This window comes from Diorhabda sublineata, chromosome 8, assembly GCF_026230105.1.
Source record: "Diorhabda sublineata isolate icDioSubl1.1 chromosome 8, icDioSubl1.1, whole genome shotgun sequence".
In the NCBI taxonomy this organism is placed as follows: domain Eukaryota; kingdom Metazoa; phylum Arthropoda; class Insecta; order Coleoptera; family Chrysomelidae; genus Diorhabda; species Diorhabda sublineata.
This window is the reverse complement of record NC_079481.1, coordinates 21,912,339-21,933,741: the sequence shown is the minus strand read 5'-3', so window position 1 is coordinate 21,933,741 and position 21,403 is coordinate 21,912,339. Positions and strand designations below refer to the sequence as shown.

General features: G+C 30.8%; 1 protein-coding gene across 1 annotated transcript; it reads right to left on the bottom strand.

Moving 5' to 3' along the window:
• Nucleotides 1-6,478: 6,478 nt before the first annotated feature.
• Nucleotides 6,479-14,327, bottom strand: LOC130447435 (uncharacterized). The gene is made up of 4 exons (XM_056784248.1): nt 14,179-14,327; nt 10,495-10,710; nt 8,931-9,138; nt 6,479-6,636 (listed from the first exon to the last, which is right to left on the bottom strand). The coding sequence occupies exons 1-4, from the start codon at nt 14,224-14,226 to the stop codon at nt 6,533-6,535; spliced, it is 576 nt and encodes a 191-aa protein (XP_056640226.1). The 5' UTR covers nt 14,227-14,327; the 3' UTR covers nt 6,479-6,532.
• Between the last annotated feature and the right edge of the window lie 7,076 nt (nt 14,328-21,403).

Below are 21,403 nucleotides of genomic sequence, written 5' to 3'. Positions count from 1 at the left end.
GAAGGTTGGCTTCTGTTAATTAAAATGGTTTCTTTATCTTTTGTCCTTCCAACTTATTCAAATAAATTGAATTGTTTAATTTTAAAAATTATAAATAACAAAATATTTGTATTCACGGTTTAAAATTTTCCATTCTTCTTTCAAGATGATAATGGCCATAACTTTTATATTATAATTAAGTATATTAAAAAATCAATTTATTACAGTTGATTTACTGGTTTCACGGTTTAAATCACACACAATCGCACGCGCTCAATCTATCAACCTCAAGTATATTGTATTATGTATTATTAGATATTATACGTATTAATTGTAGAAAAAAATATCTACCAGGTACTTCAATTCTAAGACGTATCATTGGAATCTTGAGAACGATAATAAATAGAGAATTTATAATGAAAACCATTAAAATTTATGTTAAATGAAAACTATTTCATCGTAAATTTAAATTGGAGTTCAGAACACTATATGAGAAGCGCTAATAGTTTCACACGAAACAGTTCCTATACGAAATCCGTCAAACTGTAATGAATAGCTTTCACCATTTAGTTATAGAGAATGACGTACTTCTCATTACAGAAATAATTGAGTTAGTAGTTACTAACTTTTCGAACAAATTAGGCTTAGTTGGATAGCGCGTTCAAACCCAAATGATCAGTTAATAATGAGCTACAACTGTTTCTATAAATTCGTTAAACACTAGGAACATAAATAATGCAACAAACAGGATAGTTTGTTACATAAAGAATACGCAGAAATCAGTGTCAAATATAGGAACATATTGTTACATAGATCAAACTGTTTTAACTGGAATTAAACGTCATATATTAACCTGTTACATACATGAAATGTTAAAAATGTTAACACATTAGGGAGGACTTGTTTGCTAACACCTACCGGGCGATATTTTGCAAGTATATACAGAGCGTTAGGGTACTAGTCCTGTCATAAAATATTCAATACAAAATACTGCTGATAAGTAACATTCCAGTCAAAATAGATAATCGAATTAGACAAAATTCGCATAGAGCAGAAAATTGGCAGAGACGTTGAATACATCATTATAAATAGAATGTCAAAAATCCCCTTCGATCCTACTTCTGCAAATAATTTTATTTAAGATCAAAAGTTTTTTTCCATTATTTGTTATTATTTTTCCAATAGTTGTAGAACATAGAGTTTTCTACAAAAATGGTCCAATCACTTTTTCTCATACAACTCACCATTCGTGAGTTATCGCGGTTTTAATCATTGGAAAATTTATATTTTACATAATATGCACACATTTCCACACCACCTTTGAGGTAATGTCCTTGGCGCATTTTTTTATCGTGGTTTCCCCACTAGGTATAATCCACGATCTTTTGTATTCAAGAAAGTTTTATTAGATCGTATTGTATTGATTGAAAGAATGGTAATATTGCCATCAAAGTGGAATAGGTTGTTTTCTCCTACATGTTATATTAGATCATTGTCCAATTCTACTTCGACAATTATTTCTTCGCCTTCATTTTTTTCTTCTCGTAGAATTTCTGTTCGCTGTTCTAAGAAAAGGGATGCATCAATTGTCTCTTCATTAATATCATAAATATCTTCATCTGTTTTATTTGATTCAATATTGTAGCAAGTCACAATTGATGCATATTGGTGAACAAAATAATCCCACTTATTGACAACCTCAATTCTCACTACAATCCATCTTGCATTTACAAAAAATAGTATTAAGCAGCTTTTCTGGAGCAGGAGGGAGTAATGTTTTAATTGGCTCCTAATAGTTATCTGTTAATTTCCAACCCCATCCTTATGGGTCCAACTCATTACCTAGTCACAATTGAACTTGATAATACACACGATACAAGTGTTGAGAGATAGAAGCAGATTTTCGAGTCAGACATGACAACTGTACTGTTTTATTGTTCCATGCAGATTTGACAAATCTCAAATATCTATATTTGTCTATGGAATCAATTTTTTTGGAGCACTATACAATACAAGAAGAAAACGAATTCCATTTGTAACGATGTCGTGTTGAGAAGAGACAATCTTTGTAAATAATTCTGCGCAATCAACTAAATCATTACATTTTTCGAACAATTTGAACAATGATATCTTTAAAAAATTTCTGATTATCGCAACCAGTTATTGCTTGTAAAAATAAAATATGAGCTTGACTTTTCGGATACGCAGTTATGAATATATTGTTGATTGTACTTCAGCTTTCCCAAGTTTTAAAAAGTGAATAATTTTATCATTTGGAGTCCATGCAGTCAGTAACATAACAAATTAACATCTTCGCCAACAACGACTGTTGTATTTGAACTTTTCCATGGTTCTATTGCTGTTTCAATTTATAACGACTTCAGCATCATTATCAGTTTGTTTTATTGGAATATCATCAGCTGTAAATTCTTCAAACAACATTGAAATGAAGCGGGACTTATTGTGAGTATTTACAAGAAATTGTTATTGGTTTGTTGGAATTTATATAGATCGATCAAAAACGATATCAACAGATGAAGATGTTTTTGTACTCCAACGATGTTGTTCTACAGCTTCAATAAATTTCGTATGATTAGTATAACCATCAAATGCAATCGTTTATGGTGTAATTAACACAAACCAATAGTTTCTTAGCTTCATTTATATATGACCTGCATTTTAATGAATAAATTTTTTTGCAGAAGTAGGATCGAAGGGGATTTTTGACATTTCATTTATAATGATGTATTCAATGTCTCTGCAAATTTTCAGCTCTATGCGAATTTTGGCTGAGTTATGACTTATTTTTGTCTTTATGGACCGGATAAATTATTTCTATTTTTATATATTCCGTAATTAGAAAATTTGTTAACTAGTGATTGTATTATTTTCAGAACAGTGAAATCGTTCAAGAAACTGGTAGAGCTTTTAGTGATCTTGGAAAAAAAATTCAAGAAACAGGACAAGAAGCTTATGACAAACTAAAGGCACAAACTCCCTCAACATAAAAAAGTTATGAATCATTGTATAAGATCCATTTGTTGAATAAATAACTTCAAAGTTCTTCGGTTTATTAATTGATAGGTAAAGGAATATTCTGTAATTTTATATTGATAAAATTTTTAGTGCCCAGTCACTAAAGTATTTGAACTTTCATCCGCTTTTTATTCGACAACAGTCGATTACACATCAACCAGCTTACAACATTTTAACATTACGAGTTATTAAAACTTTTCTATTACTATTAGTATAAATAAATAAAAGAAATTTTCTCTAAATAGTTTGGATCTATCTCTTTTGTCTCTTTTTCTACTGCGAGCTTTTGCAGATTCTTTGGGACTTGCACTACTATATCTTGGAGTCGGAGGCAAAGGAACAGAGAGTCGACGAGCAATGGCAAAGCTTGGTGAATAACCAGATGTAATTGGTAATAGTGTTTCAGCTCCAGGCTTTGATTCCGGGGTATTCATAACTATTCACAGTGCTCTTTGGTGATTTTTTTCTTTGGCATTTCCAGCTCACCACTTATTTTCCATAATCTATGCTCACGTGGAGACATGTCTCTTACCGAGCGTTTATTTTTATGATATCTCTCACTTTCTTTTAGCTTCTGCTTCTTTTTCTGGATTTAGTTTACACTTCTCCCTATAGTGTCGCTGACATAACAACCAACGAAGCTTTGAACAGTTGAGTAATAGCAAATCTGTTAACAGTCTACAACTCAGTTACTATATAGTAGTAACAGAGTTGTGCAGTAACTGAGTAGTGAATTTAACACTTCCCTTTTTTACAATTCAAACAAAATGTTATTGTGATAATAAATACATAAAAAATAACTATTCCATAAGAGCAACTTTGAAATAATAACTTTGTATAGAAATATAGATATACTTACTTTAAAACAGCCAACGGATAACTGGTTTATATACCTCCCTCCTCACTTGTAACAAAAATAACTAACTAACGATAAAACAATAAAATAATAACGCAACTGTTTTCGTTGAAAAAGTGAGGACATCTCTTGGCGTTTGCCAAATATTTATGGTAACAGAGCGTACGTTAACTATTTATAATAAAGCGGTACAAAATTTAGAATAATTATAGGTAGATTAATAAATTGCATTTACTAGTTATGAAGTTATAAGTTTTAAACAAAAAGATCAAAATTATTTCATAAAACATTATTATAATTTCTATATATTGGTCTGCGGTCTGGAATACTACTTTTTGGTATGAAAATAAACTCTATTACCATGGATGACTATTCTGTTATATGGAAAAATTGGAAATTTATGAATATTTAATTCGTTAGCTATGTGGAAAGTTATTAATTAATGTGTCCTTCAACTAATGATCCAATAAAGTTATGAAATGTTCCAAATATCTTAGCGAAAAGAAAATGTCATCCCTATCTTGAAGTGTATCCTATTTTTTCTACTACTAGCCAACTTTAAGGTAAAATTTAAAAATTGAACCTAGTAATGGAACTTGATAGTATAAATAGGTAACAGTGACTGAATGAGAGAATTAGCACCATGAGCTGTGATGAACTATTGCCGGAAAAATCAAAAGTTTTTAATTTAAAACTTTTTATTTTTTAAAGCTCATTTTCAAAAATATTCAACAGACGAAAAAGCTCATTATTCGAATTTGAGGGCCACGCTTTTGCGGAGAGAGAACATTGGCACAACCATTTTTAAGTTCAGTAAGTTATATTCACAAGCAAAGCGTCAATTATAAGTATAGAAAGTCTTCTGTTTTGGCAATAGGAGTAGCCGGTGCTTGTCGTCATGATGAAGTATGTAACTTGTTGCTTTCCGGTGTGATGACAGAAATATAACATAATTGCTATTACTATTAGAAAGAGCAGAAACAGCTCATTTCGGAAATTTGTAATTATGGTTTCTCTATGATACAAAAAGTTGACATTTATTTATCAACTAACACTTTAACGATCATGTGCACCAAATTGGGGCACTGCAAAATTTTCTTCCAGACTTTGTGGTCATAATTGGGCACAGACTATGCTGTTGTATTTTCGACTGTGGCGACGAGAGATGCACAGCTACATTGAAATAGCTCGGCGGAATGATTCGTCTGGGCCTGAGTAAATATTCATTTGCATCAGGTTATAACTTATTTGACATATAGAAGACTTTTGAGGTTATGAAAATATACTATTAATTTCATTAATTAATTTCATTAATTTAACACAAAAAGAACTAGAAGAAATATTAGAAAATAGTGATTTTTATAGCGATGATAGTTTGTACGGTAAAAGTTATGATCTAGATGATAGTGATATTGACTCTAATGACAGTGACTTGGTACATAAAAGGAGAGGAAAATATGTTTATTCAGGTAAACCTAAAAAAATGAAAATATCAAATATAATACCATCAACAGAGCCAGTTCCATCGACAAGTAGATATATTGAAGAAGAGGTTGTGCTCGATGGATATGAGTCTAGGTATGTCGAATCAGATAATATTGATTCTGATTTAGCTGCTAATAATTCACGTAACACACCAGATGTAAACATTAAGTAGGAAATGACATATCGCCTTAATTTGAATAAATTTACATATAAACCGGTAGAAGATATTACTGTTACTACACATCTAAGAACACTATCTACACCACTTGATTTTTATTATTTATTCGTTGATCAAAATATTATAGATCTGCTTGTGCAGGAATCAAATAAGTACTATCTTTTCAAAAATTTGTTGAGGGTATCATTGACGAAAAAATTACAAAACATTCTTTTGATTGCTAATTGGAAAGATTTAACGTGTACAGAGCTAAAATGGTTTTTGGGGCTGACTGTTTGGATGGGTTTAGACAAAAAACCCAAATTACGCGGCTATTGGAGCAATAAACTTTGCTATAAAAATGGTATTACTACCCAATGTGGAACGTGACCGCATGTACCAAAAATGGACACATAATTAATTTGCAGAAAAATTTTTTAATTTTTGTTAAAAGTACGTTTTTAATGTTTTTGAAATAGTTTTTGAAATAAAATGTATCTGGTCCGTACGTCCTTATTTACCCGGTCGTTAAAGTGTTAAATAAAATGTAAATTTACTTAGGTTGTTCTTTGACATTAGTGAACTTTTTGGAAAGTTCAAAGTGGGGAAAAAGCCGTAAACGGTTTTAGAAAGAGCGGAATTTTTCTTCAAACAGACATATATTCAAAGTCGAAGATTTAATCGTAGAAGCACATAAGCACATATACATTCCAACTACAATAGAGGATCCACAGCACCAAGCAGTAGAATTCGACCAATATCCTGATGTCTAGCGAAGAATGCCTAATCTTCACTTACTTTCGCCCCGAGTGACGATAAAAGTGTTTTGTTTCGTTATATTCGATAATTGGGTTCAAATAGGGCAAGGTAAGAAACACATTAAAGCAGTGATGATTCCCATTATTTATTCAAAAATTTGTTCAATTTACTGAATACTAAAGTCATAGGAGAATAAGAAAATGCAATATTTGTTTATATTTTATTGAATACATTCAAGTAAAAATTCTTACGATGTTAATTTATTTAGTTTTGGCATCGGATACTGCTTTTTTGAGGGTGGTTGCTGCTTCTTCAGCTTTAGTCAAAAAAGCGTTGAGGGCACCAAGAACGTCATTTTTGATTTCTGAAAATAAAGAATTTGTAATCAATTTCACATGAAATATTTTATGTACAACTACAATATAATTTATGCATCTCAAGTTTATAGTCAACACATGAGGCTTAAACCTAAATTTACTAAACTTAAACCTAATATTTACTTAATACTAAACGGTTAACAAACCCATAATCACATACGCATCGCTTGTTTGTTGGCTGGACTCAACGACTTACTAAAACTGAACAAAATTCAAAGCTGATTTTTTTGGTTATTGAAGAGGCCATATCAACATGCCCTTCTGTAGCCTTAGAAGTGCTGCTAAATCTACATCATTTAACGTCTAATTTAAATGGAGAAAACTAACTCATAGAACTTGATAGGTCACCTAAGGTTTCTAGAATCGATGAAGCTAGAAACCGGTGATAAACCAAATGCATCCCATTCGAAGTGGTAATTAATGACTGACGATCATGTAACAATAAAGATCTTTCGTAAGTTCGAAATACATTTTTGGAGCATACAAATGGTCCGGAGATGGATTGGGTATTTCTCAATCGAAAGCATACTACTATAGCCAATGCCTTGAATACCCTAAAGGCAATTTAATGACGTCAAAGCTGGCGTGGGAGTGTGAAAAAACTCACAAAGTACTAGTTAACAAACAAAAAGTAAGTTTGATGTCGCTACCAGGCAATGAGAAAGCAGGTAGTCTTCACAATAAAGAAAAACGACTGCTTATTTTGAACCAGAGTCCTACTGTGTCCTGATAATACATTAACATCTTAACTTTAAAAGATCAGATGGAGTCTTACTGGATAAAATACTCAATAAATACATAATAAATAATAAATACAGAAAGGACAATAAACTGGTCTTGTCACTGGTCACTCTTCCGTGAGATACCACTCAAATACAATGAGTATAGCAGATGACAACGACTGCAGATTCTGCGAGCAAGCCAAGCTCTTTCAGTCTTTGAAATCTACGTATTTTGTAAGCAACTTTTTTTTCGGTATAAATAAATGAAAAGCGAAAACGACGCCCCAGACGATCTAATCTATTTAATCACATAATCTGTGGATTACTAAGAGAATATTGACAATGACTACTATCGTCTATTGAATAATATTGTCCGATAATTGAATAGAATAATATCATTTAATGGCTAAGTCAAAAGTCACTAAAATCAAATCATACTGCATTGTTTTGATAAAAGTAGATGAAAACTGCATTTCGTTGATCATCTGTAACTATTTGCGTGAGCGAGGATAGGATGGTGAGATACCAGCTGTGAAAAAACTAGGAAGATGGAAATCAATCTGCAAAAGGTTCCATCAACATATAACGAAGAATAAAAATTATGAAAGTAATTAACAAGAATAACCACACCATACAAAGTGTTGACAATATTACAACTACCGCCAGTAATACTCACAATACAACGGGTGAAGAAAATTCATCTCCTACTTGTAATAACTGTAGTAATATTATCATTTATGATAATTATCAATTAGACAAAAATTGATAAGATATTGTGTTTGTTCCCTACGTTTGTGGGAAAAAATCATCCTCATGAGTAATAGTCATTATTACTTGTTCAATGAATAATATACTATTTTCTACATCTACATGTAGATTACGGAAACTTACAGATACTACGAACTGGAGAATAACAAATGGGCTGCAGATCTATGGAAGGGTTAAGTCTTGAAAGTCAAGAGAAGAAATAGAGAAAATGATTAAATGAATCTAGAAAGCTCAAAATGAATATTTCATATCTGTAAAACCAGAGTAGAGAATTGTATTGAATTAATACATAAAAACAATTATGTATGTGAATTTCGACATGCCTATTCAACTATACAGCTTATGTCATAGTCTTTTTTCATGGCTGTGTACTCCAGACACTGATGTGAGTTGGATTATATTGACCCGGCTTCCTCCCCAACTCACGGTACAACTCCGTGGTCAGTGGGAAGCCATTTGAATCGCGTCTCTGGGTACCACGACACGTCCAAAGAGATTCAATGATCCAACAAGCACGTTACGATATCTAATCAGCCATCGGATGATCGAATATAAATTTCTCTTAAACTAGAAATTTTGATACAAACTGATGTTTGATAAATTCACTTGACCTGCAGATTTGCGATATTGCTCTAAGTCAGTTTTTCTTGTAAACAACTTGTAGTATATTGATTATTAGGTAAATTGGAATGAGTCAAAATTTTCTTTTCATGGGATGACGTGGATTGAACTCAAGTTACGTAAGACAAGGTTCTTATTAATCGAAAATTATGATAAAAAATTTCACTTACTGTCTGCTTCTGGTTTGATATTGCTGTTAAATTGATCAATTTTAGCTGCAACATCTTTAAGCTGTTGAGTTAAATTATCTTTGAGTTCGGCAGCTTTCTTTTCTCCATTTGGTCCCAAAACTTGTGCTTGAATTTTTTCATGTGCAGTATGCAAGTCAGTGGAAAGTTGTTGCAAGAAATTATCAATGGGTTCTCTGTTTTCAGATATCTGTAATTATTAAAGGGAAGATTAATTCTATGAGTTAACACGTTAAAGTTCGAGGTTGCATGTGAAATATATTTTATTTTGATATAATCATGAATACTTAATTTACACTTTTTAATATTCAACATAGGGAACTCACGTCGCTGATATTCTGACATGCATACATATTGTATAGTAAAATACAGCTGTAGTAATTATGAAATTCCATACAGGTTATCGCAATTTTCAGTGATAAACCTCAAATAAAAGATCCGTTAATTGGATTAATATGGTTATAACTGAGATTAAAATAACCACATAAAGCAATATTGGATGTAATGCGAACGCTAAATTTCAGGACTGTTTCAACGACATGCGAACAAGGTTAAATATATTGGATATAAACCTAATATTGGGGACCACAAAAAATGAGTCAATTTTTCAATTTTAAGTATCTATTATCATGAACTACATCATTTTGTAATGAATGGAAAATGAAAACATTATTTTGAATGATTTTGTACAATTATTGAAACATTTCAGTAGTTTTCTTGGCATTGTCGCATGGCGAAATTTGAATAAGTTCCATAATTTGGAAAGTTGTTAGCATGTGAAAATGTAGTTGCTAATGAAAATATTCTATAAACTGGTTTTACTTTGAATTTATACTAATATTTTTCACTTGACTTGACGAATATTTGACATCAATTCATTACGAATATCAATAAACTACTAAAGACTTGGAAGACAATCTGATAATAAATTTGTCTTGTGATCCCTTTTAAAATTTTTGATAAAGTTTTTGTGTTGTTTTCTTTTATATTTCCGTTCTCGTCGCCTCCAGCCATATATCAATACGCTTTATACAAATGATCTGATAAATATTTTGCCACATTCTTTTCCTACATGAAGGTTTATCATTCTAGACGAAAGTTTGTTTTCGCATTGTTATTCTTATTTTGATTTATTGTTGATGTCATTGTACTTTTCTACTTGTTTTACCTCAACATAACCGTTTGTGTTATTGAACTGCATACATTTTATTTTCCTGGTATGATCTCAAATTTATATGTATATATTTGCTAGGTATTACAACTTAAACTCGTTGAGAGATTGTTACCTTAACTATGTGATGCTTCGGGAAACTTCAGCCGAATAATTTAATATTAATAAATATGCTACGATTATTAGAAGAATCAATAATATTGGTTAATCCAAACAAATAATATTTCATGTCGTTATGAAAATGGCTACTATTGAAGCTTTATCGTCACTAAAAAGTAAGCAGGGAAAACAATATAATAAAGTTTATTTATGAAATTTTCTTATGTTAAACTATATATATTTGCTAGTTCAAAATTATACTTCTTTTTCAATTACCTTTTTCGTAATGGCAGCATTCAATTCTTTAATGCCACTAGCAACTTTTTCTCCGGTTTGTTCGATATTCGAAATAATTTGTTGAGAGTTAGGTACGGTTCCAGAGATAATTTCGTCAGCTTTTTTGATGAACTCTTGAGTTTTCTTTGATATCTCACCTTCTTCAACGGAATTTGCTGTATTTTTGGCTCCTGCTTTTGGTCTACATTCAATGGTCTATAAACAAATAAAAAACATGAGTTTTTTAAAATAGTTTGGTAAGGTAAGATCTGCTCATTCATAGAAACATTCTAATAAATTATCTTAATTTTTAAGAAAAAAAATATATATAAAGGGTCACAAAAGAATACTTATGAAATATTTAAAAAATTTTTACGTATGCTCTCTCTCTCGAAGTGTGAAACACTAAAGAACTCCAGAGCACTACATCTGAGAGCGTATGAAATAGAAGACGAAGATCTCTGGTAATTAAAGCCATTCCACATTCTACATTTTTTAAAAGGAGTGGGATAGATGAATCAGCTGTAAACAATGGACTCTTGAGTATCGCAGCAAATATAGGGACCCTCTCGGTCGCAGTGTATACGAGACCCCAAATCCATACATATATACATAACAGTTTTTCCTCTATACATTAAAAGGATACGTATATAGGCTTAAATTCCTATTCGTTCAAAAGTTGTAAGCGATTTAGTGAGTGTCCTTTGGAAGTCATTCACAATTTTTAATTCAACTATTTGATATATGGCTCCAAAACATTAGCATTGCTATATAAAAACTATTGAAATCGCTGCATACTTGGCTGTACTTATTCAATCAAGCCAGTTAAAGTATTAGATCTCATAGTTGGTCACAGTTGGTGAAGAAGATCTAAAAGCACGAAAAAAAAGTTGCAGCCGGGAGAAGATTTGCAATTTGGTGCTGGAGGAGGAGCTGTTAATTGGTAAGTTGATTCAATTAGTTTAATACTGCTTCACATTCACTATTTCTGTCACACTTTTTTTGAACGCAATTTTCTTGAAACAAGTTTTTTCGAAGCAGTGCACACTCTCCTTATACAAGTGCGCTGTTGTGAACAATTTCAACTATTTCAACTATATAGTAAACAATATATGAAAAAATGATAAAAAATAACGACTTTAAAAATTTTCAACTTTTTTTTAAATTGAGGTTCATATAGTAAGTAATTTTTCCGAGCCATTGAATTCAGATTAAAATTATGGATTCAATCGTGTAAATCAACTACTCGACGGATGATAACCTACGATATACGAGTATATCCGCTGATATCTCCGCTACTTTTGTTATTTTGTAAAATATGAAAAAAGGCTAATCAATATATGTAGAAAATAACCTGGTAGCTTCAATTTTTCAATTTGTCATTCGTTGGGAAAAGAAAATCAGTATGAAGGTTTTGCTTTAAACAATATATGAACAGCATTAAAATAAAGAAAATGGTGACAGAAATCATTTTCCAGCCTGGAGTCTGAAATATTAGTCTCATAAATTGATCACACACATCAAATTGAAACAATTCTTTAAAAATCTACATATTTTCCCTTGCTGAACCTTCAAGTCGATAAAAGATATAACGGAAAATTCATTACCTTTATTGTCCATACCAGAGAGTTCATTAAAGAAATATTACGAGAAATAAAATTTTTCTGTACGTTCATTATATATCAGTTTGATTCTGGTAAATGATAAATTACGTCACAAATTCAATTTTTTATTTCTTAGACCTTCTGATATATTAATGCATCTAAATGTTCTTGATTTTAGGTCTCTTCTGTTTTAAAATTAGTTTTTTTTGATAGTTTTTAGAAGAAAGATAAATTTTGACGTTTCAATTTTTCTTTGTCTTTATCAAAATATGATATTGACACTGACAATTTGCTTATTTATATTGATCTATAGATCACCTTCATCATGAATATCAAAATAAGGATAAAATCAACTGGTGATCTATAAATCAATATAAATTATACCGGAAATAAATATCCCAAGTTCCGAACTTAAATCTAAACACTTTATATTGAAGCAAATTATAATAAAGTGACCTCAAAAAGATGCGAATTGGCAAAGTGTGACGTTAGACACGCATAAATATCACATACAAGGTAGCTCAAAATGTGAACATATTGAATTAGCTTAGTCTAAAAGTGCTCACAAAAAATAATTATTAAGTACAAAAGGAAAACTGTGGTAAGAGCATTTGTCTCTATCTATATATCTGATAAAAATTTTAGAATGGTACGGAATCCTAAAACTTTTAACGTAAAATGGCAGATAGGCCTATGATGCAGGGTTTTTCTGTTCAGGTTGAAATAAGGCTTGAGATATTTATCTATAATTTTGGTGATTACAATGAATTGGAGAAAAGTGCTACAGTTGGAAGGGGGGCTTAATGTGGTAAAATTATAATATATAAAAACATTAAATAAATTATATATAATAATATAATAATTACATATAATAATAAAGGTACAACCTACATTTTTGTCTTAAAATTTTGATTGAATTTGGCTTATAACTTATATTTCAAGTACGACTCTAGACTTGTTTTTATTAGTTGACTTTAGCTCAGTTTGCTCAGTATGCTATCAAATACTGATCTTAACTTTAAGGCTATTTCTTGGCCTTATAACGTGACTTATTATTTTCAAATATCTAAACTGAATCAAAATTTGGTATTTATTTGTTTTTAATTGAGCAATACTCGGAAACATTTGTCCTCAATATTTTTTGTGCAATATTTTTGAAAAGAGTGATGTTAAACCTATGCTGGGGAAAATTTATGACCATATCATACAAAACATTAAAAAATTTTTATCAAAGAATTTTCTAAAGAGACTTGTTTATCATTGAACGGTATTTACAGAATAAATATACATAAATTTGATAATGTGAAGGGATTCAAAATCGTGTAGGTCTTATACAATTTGCCAATTTTTGAAATAGACATATTTTTTCCATTTACAGTGATTTTTTGTCATAAAAATATGGATTATATTAAATAAATAATTACGTAAATGATGAAACATTCTTTAACAGTGCTTGATTTACAAATAACAGATAAGACGTTGCAATGGTCAATGTCATATAAGACAATTTATATCACAGTTATGTTTTAGATTTCGTAAATGTGTCAATAACATCATAATTTCATAAACTATACGATAAATTATTAATTATACTATAATATAAACTGTAAAAAGAAAATTCCGATATAGGTAACATGAAAAAAAGGAGATTGAAAATCCAAAAGCGACTTCGGAATAATAAAAATAAAGATTTGATATGATTCAAATCATATATGATATTAATTACGAATACATTACAAATTTCTTCAAGGTCGTATAGAATTTTATAACTAGCTAATTTTAAGTTTAATTGAATATATAATTGTATAATTAAAGTAATTTCCAATAGTTTGCATTTCGATTAATCTAACAAAAAGAGATTGGAATAGGCAGAAGCTAAAGACTGTTTTGGATGGCTAAATAATTTTAAATTACCAAGCATTTACATATTTACAAATTAGCAGGTAGAAACAAATTTTCTTACGATTTAGTTTATATTCGTGGAATCATTCGAGTATAGCATTATTTTAACCAATATTACACTAAAATATCACTAAAAATAAATAAAGTGAATTCCTATTTATAATTACAATTAACTTACCTGAATGGCAAGGAAGCCAATAAGGACGAAAACAAAAGCTCTGTTCATTTTGAAAAATTTGTGATTGTCAAAGTCAACTAAACTACAACTGAAGAATAATTTGTATGCTAGTGACCTTATATACGGGATTATTCATTTAATCAAAATATCTACTAATGAACTATTGAACTTTCTTATCACTGGTATTTACTGAGAAACTGCTTGTTGATCATGTCTTAGAAATTTTTAAGATAACATAGGAATATTTGGGGTATTAATTGATTTATTATTAATGTGAATATAATTATTCAATGTTTCATGCATTTTTCGAAAGCTTTATTGTAAATAATTTTGCTAATGGGATATGAAGCGAATAGTTATTAATTAAAACAATTGTTTCAATTTGAACACACGGAATTTCAAACGACATTCTAAAATTTATAAGGTTCGTTCCGGATACTTATGAAATAGTTAGGTGTTATTTGAGAACGTGTCATTACTATTCATCACCTTTAGCCTTTTTTTGTGTAATCTTATAATTCTATTTGTGGTTTAGTATGAGGAAACTTGGCGACATGATTTTTGATGTTCCTTGTATTGCTCAATTTCCATAGAAAAAATTTTGTGAACACCGAAAAAAATTAAAATCAGACGGTGCAATATATGTACTGTGGATGCAAAATAAATATCCGACCAAGTATAGCCTAACGATGTCGTGGCAAAACAGAACGCCTATTCTATTGACAAAATATCCAGGTTTTTAGACGAATTTTTCAAAGAAAAATTAGACTATTACGGTAGGCATGACTAGAAGAAAAATGGGGGGCACATCATTTTTCCCATGTTTTGAGTCCTCCTGAACACGATTATGATGGTTTTTCGAATGTTTGTAGTTTATATATACAGTGCTTTTCAGATAAAAGTATCCACCTTTAATAACTTTTGTAATACTGGTATTTAGAGAAAATTCAAAAACACGTCAATTTATGTTGGAAGGGGCAAGCATTATGGCTTATTTAAACTTACTGGAAAAGCCACCCCCTCACCCCTAGCAGCATCCCCTTTATTTTTTTAAATCACTTTTCATATTTTTTATGTAAATTTTGATACTCCTCTTTGAGCTGATTTCAAAAATGTATAATACTTGTAGGTTAAAGTGGTTAGTTTATGAGATAAACAATTTTTCTTTTAAGAGCACAAATTTTACTTATTATTTACTTTCACCTTATTTGCCTGTACTAAAATGGGTTGTACAACAGTTCAAACTCTTTAATCTTTTTAATTGTGCTATTTATTATGAAGTTACAATAAGTGTTCAAAATGAGTACCATTCACTTCCATACAATGGTATAATCTATTTTGAAATGCCTCTCTGACATAGCTTAATACGGCTGGATTTAATTGTCGACATTCATTTTCTATCCTCTCTCGTAAATCATCCAGAGATTCTGGTTGGGTAGCATAAACTTTTGTTTTTAAATACCCCCATAAAAAGAAGTCTAGGGGTGTTAAATCCAGTGACCTAGGTGGCCACTCCATCATCTGCCCCCTTCTACCTATCCAACGAGCGGGGAATGTTTCGTTTAAACATTGTCGGACAGGCATAGCATAGTGCGGGGGAGCTCCGTCTTGTTGAAATACCAGTAAATCTTCGGAAAGGTTATCATCATTTTCTATTATTGTTGTAATACGTGGGTCAACCCCTTCCCTGAGTAACTCAAGATATGATTCACCATTTAAATTTCCGTTGATGAAGAAAGGTCCGACAATGTGGTCACCTAGGATACCACACCAAACGTTTAACTTTTGGGGATGTTGTGTATGGAATTCACGCATAATATGTGGATCACTTTCAGCCCAATATCTACAATTATGCCTACTTACTAAGCCATTTAATGACCATGAGCATTCATCAGAAAAGCAAATATTGTTTAACAATTGTGGATTGTTATTGATAATTTGCGTCATTGATTCGCAAAACTCTAGACCACGATCAAAATCATCTTCATTCAACTCGTGCACCAACTTAACTTTGTATGGGTGGTACTTGAATTTATGTAGAATTCGGAAAACTGTAGAAGATGAAACACCGATCGCTCTACTTATTGTTGACAACGATTGGGGTTGTTGAGCCTCTAAGCTGACTTGCCCTAAAATTGCCACTTGGATTGCTTCGTTATTTACGAGTCCCTCTTGCTTATACACTTTATTGCAAACAGACCCTGTTGTGGTAAATTTCTCCATCAGTTGAATTACATACTTATGAGTTGCATGTCTTCCGTCATGTAATTCGTTAAATATTCTATCAGCAGCTCCTGCACAATTATTATTTTGGTAGTATAAACCTACAATTTCAATTATTTCTTGCAAAGAGTAAACCATTTCAGAGAAACAAAATAAATAATGTATCAAATTACACTATCAATAGTGACTACAAATTCTAGTTGACAATGTCAAACTTTAATAAAAAGTAGAGTTTTTTGTTGTTTGTATTTTTTAAGTAGAATAAATAGCACAGTTAAAAAGATTAAAGAGTTTGAACTGTTGTACAACCCATTTTAGTACAGGCAAATAAGGTGAAAGTAAATAATAAGTAAAATTTGTGCTCTTAAAAGAAAAATTGTTTATCTCATAAACTAACCACTTTAACCTAAGTATTATACATTTTTGAAATCAGCTCAAAGAGGAGTATCCAAATTTTACATAGAAAATATGAAAAGTAATTTAAAAAAATAAAGGGGATGCTGCTAGGGGTGAGGGGGTGGCTTTTCCAGTAAGTTTAAATAAGCCATAATGCTTGCCCCTTCCAACATAAATTGACGTGTTTTTGGATTTTTTCTAAATACCAGTATTACAAAAGTTATTAAAGGTGGATACTTTTATCTGAAAAGCATATATATGTATATGTATATATATATATATATATATATATATATATATATATATATATATATATATATATATATATATATATGTATATATATATATATATGGCTTTTTTGCGGCGGATTGATGTTATTAGAGTTTGGTTGAAAACAAATGAAAAAGGTCAAACGAAAAGCGACTGAAAAATGAAATTTCACATGTAGGTTCAATTAGTTACGAGATGATTTCCTGTCTAAGGTCGAAACTTTCCATCTCCACCCCTCTCCATTTTATGGTCATTTTTGTTATATTTTCTTATTTTTTGGCCAGAAAAAGTTTAACTAGAGGATTCGAACTTCGCATGCAAGTAGGGATGATGTTGAAGAATTGTCTTTCTCAAGTTCAAAGTTTTCTTCTTCAATTCTTCTAGCACAAAACGCCCAAAATCATTTTGATCGTTGTAATTGTTGAATTGGACCGCATCCTATTTAATGAATAATACGAGTATGATCGTTGCTAGGGTGATTTTTTTTACTTATGACAATTTTTTCTTTGTTGTCAATTGGAATTGAACAAGAGGGTTCGAGACCACCAGATCTATTGAAATTATGAATTTTCATTCGAGAAAGAGAGTTAACTTGTGAAATTGAATGTTATTGAGGAATAGCAAATTTTCCTTATAAAGAAATAAGATTGAGAATTGATATCATTTCCAAGAAATTCATTTTATGGAAAGATTTATTTGTGTATTAGTTAAATTCTTCATTCGACGAAAAATTCGACTTTCGTATGGAGCTCTGCTGCTCACGGCTTTTTATTTTAATTTCTTTAAACTGTTTAATGGTTGATTACTCGTGCATCAGCGATGTTTTGATAGTTTACATATCGATATATCTCGATTAGTTGTAATACTTTATTGGTTTTTCAGTAACAAAACAAATATCTTGTTGAGATACGTTTCAGACTATTCTGTAGTGATGAAGCATCATAAGGCCCTGAATATGAGATGTAAAATGCCATTTATGAAATATGTATCAATTTGATTCAATCCACTTAGTAATTTCATTATGAGGTACGTAGGTCTTATTAGTAGCAATAAATAAAAGTGGTGATTGTAAAAAACAGGATTGGATCAAACACTGAACATAAAAATAAAATAGTTGCCACGCCAACTCCATATAAACAAAACATGAAAAGATGAATGCCACACTAATAGTATTATCACTAAGTACCTAAGAGTTAGTATATGAATATATTCACAATATCACAAGACATGGCCAAAATTTTTTACCGGCTTATTCGTAGTAATTTGCTCCCCCAATTAATGCTGTAACCGTAAAAATGTAAAATGTAAAAGTTAACAAAACCGTACCAAATCCTTTTGTTATTACGCTTAATGCAACCATTTTAATCACAGTTCATAATTATTAATTCTCTTAAAAATATGGGAGAATAATGACTACTTTGGAGTCATAATCGATCCACAAATTTCAAAGAACAAAATTGGGGCATATCTATCCTATACTACTTTTGATTTCTACTTATCCCAATAAATCATAGAAATTAAATTTTTTAATAAAAGTACATTAGAATTCTCATAAAAGAAAATGGGGAAATCTTAGAATATGCGATAAATGTTACAACTTAGTTTACATTGTTCAATATCGCTCATTTAACAAATGATTTTTATTCATATCTCTTCAATATCTTGGCACTCTTTTTGTAGACTCGATTATCATAAGTAAATCAATATTTTCTTCATCTTTTGTCGACATCTTTCCAAAACTAACAAAGGTGTATTCTTTTGCGAGCGAAGCAGGCCATTGAAAATAACTCTTTTAAGCCTTTTCATTTTAAAAACTAATTACCGTAGGAGATGAAACAAATATTTTACTTTGAATTGTGTCTTTTCGCTTTTAAGTTTCAACCCTTAACTATAGTGGTGAAAAACTCTTACGTTTCTATAATCGTGGTCCCAATGGAGCAATGCATTTTAAAATGTCCACAATATTAAATTATACATATTTTTTCAAGTTATTTTAAATAAAACTAATATTTTGTTGTACAAGGAATCTATATTTATCAAAATCAACAATAGGAACTCAGTCGTTTTTTCTAGCATCAGAATAAGTTGGCTTATAAAAATCTAAATAAAAACAAAAAAAAATAAGTTTCACATTTTGTATATTTTTCTCTCTACTAAATAAAGTATCTTTTTTCATAAAGCAAACAAAAAAATATTCAAACTTTTTTTTTTTTAAATCTGACACCTACTCAATTACTTACATGAAATACAGACGATATTTGCACAAGTCATGCGTATGGGCTGTATACACTTAGTGCATTAATGCACAGTCTTAGTTCTTTTCCCAGGCAAACAGAATGAAGATCGCGTTCTTTTCTTTCTATCTAATTTTATGGTCCCATTCAGAAGGTCCCGCTTCTGTCAACTCTATTTTTAGAGCTGCAGCAATGCTCATTCGCAGTTGTGTGGGCAGTCTTGTAGCATTGCAATTTCATATAAGGTTCACATAAAGACTGAGCAAGGCCTTTCAAGAACATCATACGTGTCATTTTAGGTTTTCTTTCATGACCCCGTTGAGTGAAGTGTTCAATGCACTCATATCCAATAGTCTATACAGAAGTCTATCTCTAGTACTGGGTCCAACGGACCCGCGTAATAGCTAATACGCACCTATGCAGTGGAGAGCGAAACGCGTTCGTCTCACGGTGTGCGCTCTGGAATACTGGATGAAGGTACTGAGAAGCGGAAACGAGTTCGGCGCGGCGTATACTGGACTTTGAAAATTCAACCTGGGTCCATTGGACCCACAACTATAGTTAAGAGTTAAGCTAGACATCAAATATTCACAATTTTTAGTACTGGTTCATTTCGATAAAAATTCGTACTCACTCCTTTTCATTTTCTTTTTCTCTAAAAACTTTTTGCAAATATTTAAGTGGGAATTCCATATATATCTGGGAATACTGAATCTCATCAAGTAGATTAACTGAGTTAAAAAATCTTTTCACTGTGCGCTTCTTTTTATAACATCCTGCCTTCAATTAATCTCTATGTATAGGTATACCCTATTTTGTCGTCAGTTCAACATAAGAGGTGGAACCTCTTTGGAGGTGTTTGTGGCATAAGTTCAGTTTTACTATACTTTTATCAATACTTTGCCTGGTACATAATTTTCCATAGATATTCAAGATGACTAGTAATAGCGAAAGTTTATGGTAACATAGTTACAACATATAAATGATGCTTGGCATTATTTTTCCAGCATTAGTAAGCTTTGCAGACTTTCGTTTGTCGCTGTAGTACTTTTTTATTCTTTGGGTTATACAATCATGCTAAACCAATGAAATCCATACCAAGCGGTATTAGATAAATATATTTGCTTAGTTGCATGTTATTCACCATAATAGATTAAATGATAAAAAAAGTACGGCTAGGCAAAGGTTACGGAATGAGAAAATCATATGCTTGACAAGTCAAAAAAGAGTCCATTAGATGTGGATTAGAACTAAAAGAGGATAATGAGAATAAATTACAAGTACGTTGGAATTAATATATGTTATGGAGAGTAGCCAGAGCAAATATTGTGCACAATAAATATTGAGTCAAATTAACATTGAGTGTCCAAGTGTATTATAAATTTGGTTATATCATCATTTATAATAGCCGACTACATTATATTTCCTGCAAGGATACGAGTACGATTTTCATCGTACTTTCCTTTAGAATCAACATCAGTGTTAACTAGATTTTCAAGAGGCAGCTCTTATTGTTCACTGTAAGTACTATTACTGCTACTATCATTATTATAAAGACTATTGTCGTCTTTCAATAAGAAAAATGAAAGAATGGTGAAAAATAAAAGTGTTGTTTACATAGATTATTTTAATGCTTATATAAGGAAGGTTGCTTTTGTTGTTAAGTAGATATGAATAGAAAATATATTTGATACAATTGAAAAAACTTCTTTCTTATTCATTAAAACGTTTTCTATGTTTTTTTAACTAAATTGTCTTGATTTAAGGTATCTTCCGATTGAAAAACAGGTAAAAAATTGACGTTTCGATTTACGAGTATATTAATCAATAAATCGCCTCCACAACATGAATATCAAAATGAAGTGAAATATAGTTCTTGTGATTATAGTAAAGAATAATGTTTTATGATTTGATGTTTATTTTATTGATTATAGTATCTGCTCATCCTTTTCTTGAATTTGATATTCATCTTTAGTTTTAGGATAATTATTTTATTTTAATGCAATTTCTGCTTTTTGAATAGCTAAACATCTAAATTCCAGATATGATAGTTGGATAGCTCAATCATAATCAAACTCATAATCACTGAACTTTCCTGTCA